At 41.5% G+C, this 7537-nt stretch overlaps 1 protein-coding gene across 1 annotated transcript in view; it reads left to right on the top strand.

The window, feature by feature from the left end:
- Window positions 1-677: 677 nt before the first annotated feature.
- The window catches only part of EXOG (endo/exonuclease (5'-3'), endonuclease G-like), a gene marked incomplete at its 5' end in the record, with an annotated part of 19745 nt that continues 12885 nt past the window's right edge, over window positions 678-7537 (top strand). The window contains 3 exons of the mRNA XM_010145006.1: window positions 678-827; window positions 3612-3751; window positions 5472-5548. Coding sequence (XP_010143308.1) covers window positions 678-827; window positions 3612-3751; window positions 5472-5548 — 367 coding nt within the window. The remainder of the gene's footprint in view (window positions 828-3611; window positions 3752-5471; window positions 5549-7537) is intronic.

Here is a 7537-nt window from a genome sequence, read left to right as displayed (position 1 = left end):
CCGGGGGAAGGCCCCAGCCTGCTCGCTCCGGTACTTCAGGAGTACCGGAGTGTTGGAAAGCACAGGAGAAAGGGCTCTAAAACCGCGAGTTGCTGTCGAACAGATGGCTGGAGGATGAGAAAGTCAGTAGGACAGATGTAAATGTTCCTCCATGAGACAAAAATGTTACTTGCAGTAAAAAAATCAAAGTGATGCTTTCGTTCATTCAGCAGAGCGTAAGCGTCCCCTGTGAGGGTAGGGCTCATGCTTGTGCTCAACTGGTACGTCTCAGTTTGTGAGGAGGAGTGAGAGTTCCAGCTCTCAAGGGTGATTTCAACACCATGTGTTGATCTCCTGTGTTCGCGTAACTCCTTGTTGCCTGTTTTGTCCCTAAATAGCTGATAGCTTTACTGCTGAAGGCCAGCCCAGAGTGATTCCTGGGGAGGTGTGAGTAGGCAGTCGGGTGGATGAGGTAGTGCTAGAGCCGAGATCCTCGTGTGAGGACACAATGAAAAGCACAGCTTTTTTGGTAGAAGGGAATTTCATTAGATATCTATTTTTTTAAGGTTTTAATTGTGACAATAATCTCAAGTAGTTCCATATACAGTGTTTTTACATCCACTGAGATGTTTTTCTTTCTGTCTTCTTCCTGACCACCTTTCATCTTTGAATGGCTTTCTGTTTATTTTTCTCCTTAGAACCAGTAGAAGAGTCACTGCTGGAAAAATATGGATTCCCTCAAGCAGGAACAGAGACTAGATGTTACACAAATCACGCGCTGTCTTATGACCAGGCAAAACGGGTGCCTAGATGGGTGATCGAACATATTTCAAAACAGAAGATGCTAGGTATGTAGGTGTTTATTTACTTATATTTGTGGCATCCAGAATGGGCTTTGCTTTTCACGGAAAGTGGACCCAGGAGCAGGCAGGGAGAAAAATCCTATAGTGATCTCTAGGTATGGATTTTTCCACCCATCACAGTCTCACTGGAGGCAGCAGGCCTCTGGGTGGATGTCAGCTTCATGACAGTATTAAGGCTGATGTTGCCAGTGATTTTAAAAAGATCTGTCACTGCAGGTTGGCAGGCCTCTTGAGCAGTCTTCCTCTTGTGGGGACAAGTCTGGTTTTGAACGTACAGTGTCCTGAAGCCTGCAAGACACACTTGGCCCAAGGGCTGAGTGTTCAAGGGGGAAGAGAAGAAAAAGTAGAGCTACCTTGCATGAGAAATTTCTGTTGGAATTTGTGAAAAGGTCTGTGAGCACCACTTCAGTATAGCTGTGTCAGAGCAAACACTCTAGGCTGTGGAGCAGGAAAGCATAACTTACCTCTTTTAAACATGAAAGGAGAGAAGAGGAAACACTGAAAATTTAACTTCCCTCACCCAATTCACATCTGCAAAGTTCACCATTATGCTCAAGCACATAAAAGCTGCTTCCTTAGCTAGTTCTGCAGTCCAGTTTATGTCAGTTTGGGTACTGCCCCATACACGTGAATGCTTGTGGATTCACCACCTTTAGTGGCCAGCTTTTTCTGCAGACCTTAAAGAGATTTGCTCAGAATGGGAAGAAAAGACAAATGTCCATTTGTGAGATAAAAATGGAGCAAAGGCTCTCCACAGTTGTAACCGCCCAGAGCTGGATAGGGCATTACCTACTTGCTGCAGCCATTATTTACTTCGATGCTCTTCTGCTCTATTTTCTGATGTGTGTTATCTAATACTTTCCCCCCCTGCTCTTCATGCAAGATAGAGGCTCAGTGATTTTTTGCTGTCAGTGGTGAATGAAATACGAGAGGTTTACAGTCATTGTAAATTAAGTTTATAGCATTAGTTCAGTTTTTATAAGGCAAATTATTAGTAATGAAGGTAACTGTATAATTGTAATATGTTTTATGAATGCAGGAGCCCTATAAATATATCTTAATAACTGTCTTCAAATTACCTTTCAAAATTAAAAGCGTGATCCTGGAAATATTTATAACCAACCCCTAAGTAGCATCATTGATTCCACTTCTTTCTGAGAAGCAAGCAGTAATTCCAGGCTTACTTTCAAGTGGGCCTTAACAACCGAATTGTTAAAATGTTTTCCAAATGATCAGATACAACTAGCCTGCAAGTGGGAATTAAGCGTCTTGAGACATTCAGCTCTGATTTATGTCCGATAGCTGCTTTAATTGAGATTTGAGGCTGAACTGCTGTTCAGGGAAGGTCACAAAAGCCTTCCATATCCTGGAATTTTGTAAGGATATGATGTAAAAAAAGGTGCATTATTTTTAAGACAGAACTTAAATGTTTAACAAACATGGTGGAAACAAGTCAGCTTAACATATAAAACTGGTTATTGTAGAAATGAGCCCCTTTTATCAAAGCAGTGAGCAGGGAATAAATGAGGATCTATTTTTCCGTTTTTCAAATTTAAGTGATATATTACAGTTTGTCTTAAATATGATTTCTTTAAAAAAGAGTTCTGCTGTTTTGCATGCTGATAAACCTGTCAGTGTGGCTTCCTAAGCAATTGTGTATTGAAGTATCATGTCTCATGCTTTACGAAGAAACAAAGAGAAGCGAGGCTCCTTCCCTCTAGCTGCACTGCATGAAAATGCTCTGCCCACTTCTCTGTTTTGATGTCATCTCCGTGGACATATACGTAAATGGTCAGCAAAGAAGAGGAAATTGCTTACAGGTGCTGGTTTCCAAGAGATGCATTATCCACACACAGGCTCTTCCACCCCTTCCCTTCTTCCCTGTGGTCCTTGCGTATTCCTGGGCTCTTCAGAGGGCTGCCCTGTGGAGAGTGTGCACCCCCTTTTGTTCTCAGTATGGAGCAGAAGGAAGCGTAGGGTGCATATGCACTCTGTGATAGTACTAACATTGCAAAAAAGCCAGAGTGGGGCTAGTTCACGTGTGTGTGTATCACAATCAGATATAGAGGAAAAAATAATTTTTAAAGTTGCCCCTCACGTAGTATTGCAGTAGGAAGTGCTTTGTAAAGGGCCAAGTTGGACGGGAATTCTCTCTGGTATGTACAGGCCCTGATTCATGCTTGAATGAAAAGGGACTATATAATGGTCCTGTGTAATCTGTGAAATTATGCCTTGTGTGACGCCTTGAATTTTATGAAGAAAATTCAGTATGCTGCAGGTACTTCGAATTATGTTGTCATTCGGGGAAAAAATTGTGGACAACAGTGATGATTCTCTAAGCTAGTGATTTCCCAGCTCTTTTGATCCATTGCACAGGCACAGCTGAGTCAGCCCTTGCGCGAGTCTCTGCTGCCTTCCCAGAGGACCTTCCTTAACTATGGATGTTCTTGGGTTCCAGGCCATTCTCTGAGAAAGATGGTGTCTTACTGGAGGTTCTTAGTGCCAGGATAATTCGTCACTGGCCATGATTTCCACCTGGGAAGAAGTCACAGTCTCCCCAGCAAAGGCAACATGAATTTAGGACTGGAGCACAGGTCTTTAAGCTGAATTCTTCTCTTGTATGATCAAGGAGACAAATACTCCGTTTAGATTAATGAGTTGCATCCCTAAGCATGGGTCATTTGGCAAGATGTGACAGAACCAGTTCTTTTGGTCTTCTTGTTCTGGTGGTTTGATGATAACCTGACAATTTAGTGTGTTATTCCTCAGGCAATGCAGACCGAAGGCACTGTAAGTTCAGACCAGATCCTAACATCCCTCTAATGTTTAGCGCTGTCAACGAAGACTACCTTGGGAGTGGATGGTCACGAGGACATATGGCACCAGCGGGAGATAACAAATTTTCAACAGTAGGTTTGTTTTTTTTTTCTTTCTCTTTAATTGGTGTTTTTCAACTAGAAAGGGTCAAAAGACCCTTAAAAGTAATGTGCAGCGTTCCTTTTGCAGTTGGTTTTGAGATTGAGCATGATCTGATTATCGATGCACAGACCTGAACTTGGAGTTGTAAGGTCTGTTCCTGTTCTCATGGTCTGAATCGGGTGCATCCTCTGGTGACGTGCCTCCCTTTATTAAATCACACCTAGATGAGCTTGTTTGCCAGAGATGATGCTGAAGTATATACGAGTACAGTGTTAAGCAGTCTTCTCAACCTCTTCTGTGTCACATTGTCCATCTGTAAAACGAAGATGATAACCTTCACCAAACAAACTTCAAAAGTGTCTTCTGAAACAGAAGACTAAAGGGAGGTGGGGAACAGTGACTTCATTCTGGCCATCAGGTGCTGAGATGTTTAAAGGCTAGATTGGGCAAAGCAAAGATGCTATTAAATACTGTTCTGTATCGGCAAGAGGATGGCCTGGGTGATTTAAAAGGCTTTTTCCTTTCTGGCAATGCGTGTGAGGTAAATTAGAGTCTTCTTTTGCCATAGTTCTTGCAGTCTGTAAAATGTCTTCACCTGCCATTTATTTGAGCTGTAAGAAAAGCATGCCCTAATGCCTTGGCTGATTAACAAAGCAGCCTTGGATTTATTGGATCCTCTTGTGAAATGTGCCTAATGCAGTGATTTGTCAATTAAGAAGCAGTTTCAATTTCTGTTTCTGCCAGGCAGAATAGTATGCAGTGGGGCAAGAGGGGCTCAGCACAATGACATGTGGTGGATGAGAGAAACAGTCATCTTATTTCTACTGGGAGTGTCTTTGTGATGATTTATTTGTGGTATCTGGGGAGTTTTTGCTGGTGAGCTACCTGTCCAGAGCGATCCTGGACCTGAAATGCAGCGAGATGATACAGTCTTTCAAATACAGGATTATAAACATTTAATTTCACAGTTTATTTAGTGCAGGTTGGGTTTGCTTATTATCCTAAGGAGTTCTGTCAGCACCTTCGCTTTGAAGAAGTAGTGTGTGAAAAATATTGGCAAGTACAGGACTGATGAAGATTTTGGGTTAAGATCTTGGAAATTTTTTCTGCTGTGTTTCCTTGCATATGTGTAGTTTTTTAGCACTAGTCCTTCAGTTCAGAGAGGTTTATGACTCTTTCTACAGATAAAATTAAGCAGATATGTAGATGTTTGCCCATTGCAGTCTCATAAATCGTGGCCTCATCATCTGCATGTTACGTATGTGTAAAATATTGATGAATATTTTTAATAAAACCTTTTCTTGTAAGGGAAAGAAGAAGCTACCCATTAAGTAGTCAAATAAATGAAAAGCATGGGTGAAAGCATCCTTCCTATTCAAAAAGAAGAGCATCTAATTGCTTCCAAAGACATTACGAAACTGACACTGGGTGACATAGTAATTCCTGTGCCTCCAGAATTGGACATTCTTGTGCTTTGTTTCTGTCAGGAAAAAAAAAAAAAGTAGATACATTTTGCAGGGTTTGCCCCTCAGGTATGCATCTCTTAATACAAAATAAGTTTTAGATGTTCTGACTTAAGTTTTATCTGACCTTTAATGTTAATAATACTAAGACTAAACTTGAACTGGATTATGATCCAAAAAATTGTAAAATGTGTTTTCAGCTCACAAATTGTTCATGGAAATAATATTATTTTCTTTCTCTATGCAGAGAGCTATGGCCGAAACGTTCTATCTGTCTAACATAGTGCCTCAAAATTATGAAAATAATGCTGGATTTTGGAACAGGTGAGATATTACTTGTAAGTAAACAAGCGAAAAATTAGCAGGCAATGGGGTGGCATAAATCAAAAATGCTATATTTATAAAGTTTCTTCACACTCTAGTATTCTAGAGCTCTCTGTAGACATCATAGGAACTTTCTCTGAAATGGAAGGCAGCTCAGTCCTTGCAGTGCAAGAACAGTATAACGACTACTTTATTCAATCAAACTGTGGAGGACGTTTATTTAGAATAGATAAAATAACTTCTGGCTGATGCCAGTAAAGGTACCAGGCGTAACATTTCTGTCCTTAAGGAAGTTGCAGTAGAAGCAAGAAAAGGGTTTAGATCTTGCTTTAACATGTCTTCCTCAGAAAAAGCGCTTGCTATGTGAGAGTATTCACGTCTCTGTATGTGGACAGTGGTTCACTTTGAATTGGAGAACAGAGCACTCCCCGCTGAGCTGCAACTACTTCAGGTCTTAGGTGTTTCTTCAAGTGCTGACTTCCAAGGAGCAGTCAGGCAGGTTCCCTGGCACTTGTGAGCACTGGCTGGATTGGCTTTGAGGGAAAGTGAGTGGTTGATAATTTTAAACTTTTTTCACGGACGATTTTTATGCTTTCCCTAAGTAGAGAAAAAAAGATTTAAAAAATAGCATTCATCCAGTGCTTCTTGCATGAGACTTACAGGATGCAAAGAGTCAGGAGATTAAAATGCTGAATTTCACAAAGCTCACTCAAGGGAAGGTTAATAAACTTACGTACAGTATTGTCCTAAAAGGCTATCAAAAAATGTGTGCCATCCAACTACACACTGCTTCCCAGTTTTACAGGAATGAATATAAAAGCATGTGAGGTATTCAGTAAGGTTGTACTGTTTTACAGACAAATGCTGTAACAGTTTAAGAGATCTTTTTGTTATTGTTTTAATACCTCAAGTATTTGAGCATAAGATTTCCTCATACCAAAGCTAGGCGTTTGTGCCAGTTCAAGGTTGGAAACCCTCTTTACTTCCCTTGAGCAGCATCTCTGCCTAATCAGGAAATCATGGGGAGTGTTTGAAAATTTCCCTGGCGCTGTCGGCCCCGTGATTTAAACAGCTTTTACCGGTTTCTCCCAACTCCAGCACCATACCCCCATGGTTTAAATAGATGAACAAAGTATTTGTGCCACTTGTTTTGCCAGTCATTTGTTTTGCGATAGATAGTTTTAAAGATACCATGTTTCACATGTGTTCTATCCCTTCCTGACTGCAGTACTTCGTTTCTTTCTCTTTAACGGCTGTTCTTGAATTGTCTCCTGAGGTGCAGGAAGACAATACAGCTTAGTGACTTCAACAATCTGTTGGGTTTTGAAGTGGGGTTCACCCTCCAGCCACGTGTTTTTGCTTCTTTCCCAGCTACAGCTCTGGTACTAGCCTGACTGGCAAGTCAATTCCATTTGCTAGCCCAGTTCAAACTGATTTGCATTTTGTTTTGTGTGGTTATGTTTCTGCCAGATTAGAAAATTGGATCAGCTGGTGAGATGAACGCCAGAGCCAACATGGAAGATGGAGTAGGACTGTTCAGCTGGGGCAGACAAGGGGAGCAGTAGGAAAGGGGAGAGCAGGATTGCATCCTTCAGCAAGCTGTTAGATAGTAAGCTCTTAAACTGGTTCAGTGGTGTGGTCTAACTGCACCTCAGTGTTTATTCCTCATTCGCTGCCCACCAACATGCATGCTTCTTTCTTCCCTGATGTTTAACCAACGTTTCCTGTCTTGTTTTGAGGGCAATTTCATGGTCAGTGTAATCAGATCTCTGTCCCTGCTGCCACCAAAAGCAGTTTGCTGCATAGCAGCATTTATTCCAGTTCTTTCCTTGTGCCAGCTGTTTGTATTGCCATGCTGTGAGACAGCCTGAGGAGCTGAGCTGCTTGGAAGCAGAACTGATGACAGGAGTTAAAAAAATCACTTGTGTTCAATGCTTTGGTCTATCACATGGCAGCTCACTATTACCAAAGAAGGAGGAGCTCATTCCT

This window comes from Buceros rhinoceros, unplaced genomic scaffold (genome assembly GCF_000710305.1).
Source record: "Buceros rhinoceros silvestris isolate BGI_N320 unplaced genomic scaffold, ASM71030v1 scaffold15111, whole genome shotgun sequence".
Classification (NCBI taxonomy): Eukaryota; Metazoa; Chordata; class Aves; order Bucerotiformes; family Bucerotidae; genus Buceros; species Buceros rhinoceros.
Note: the sequence above shows the minus strand (reverse complement) of the source record. Positions and strands in the feature narration are given on the sequence as shown.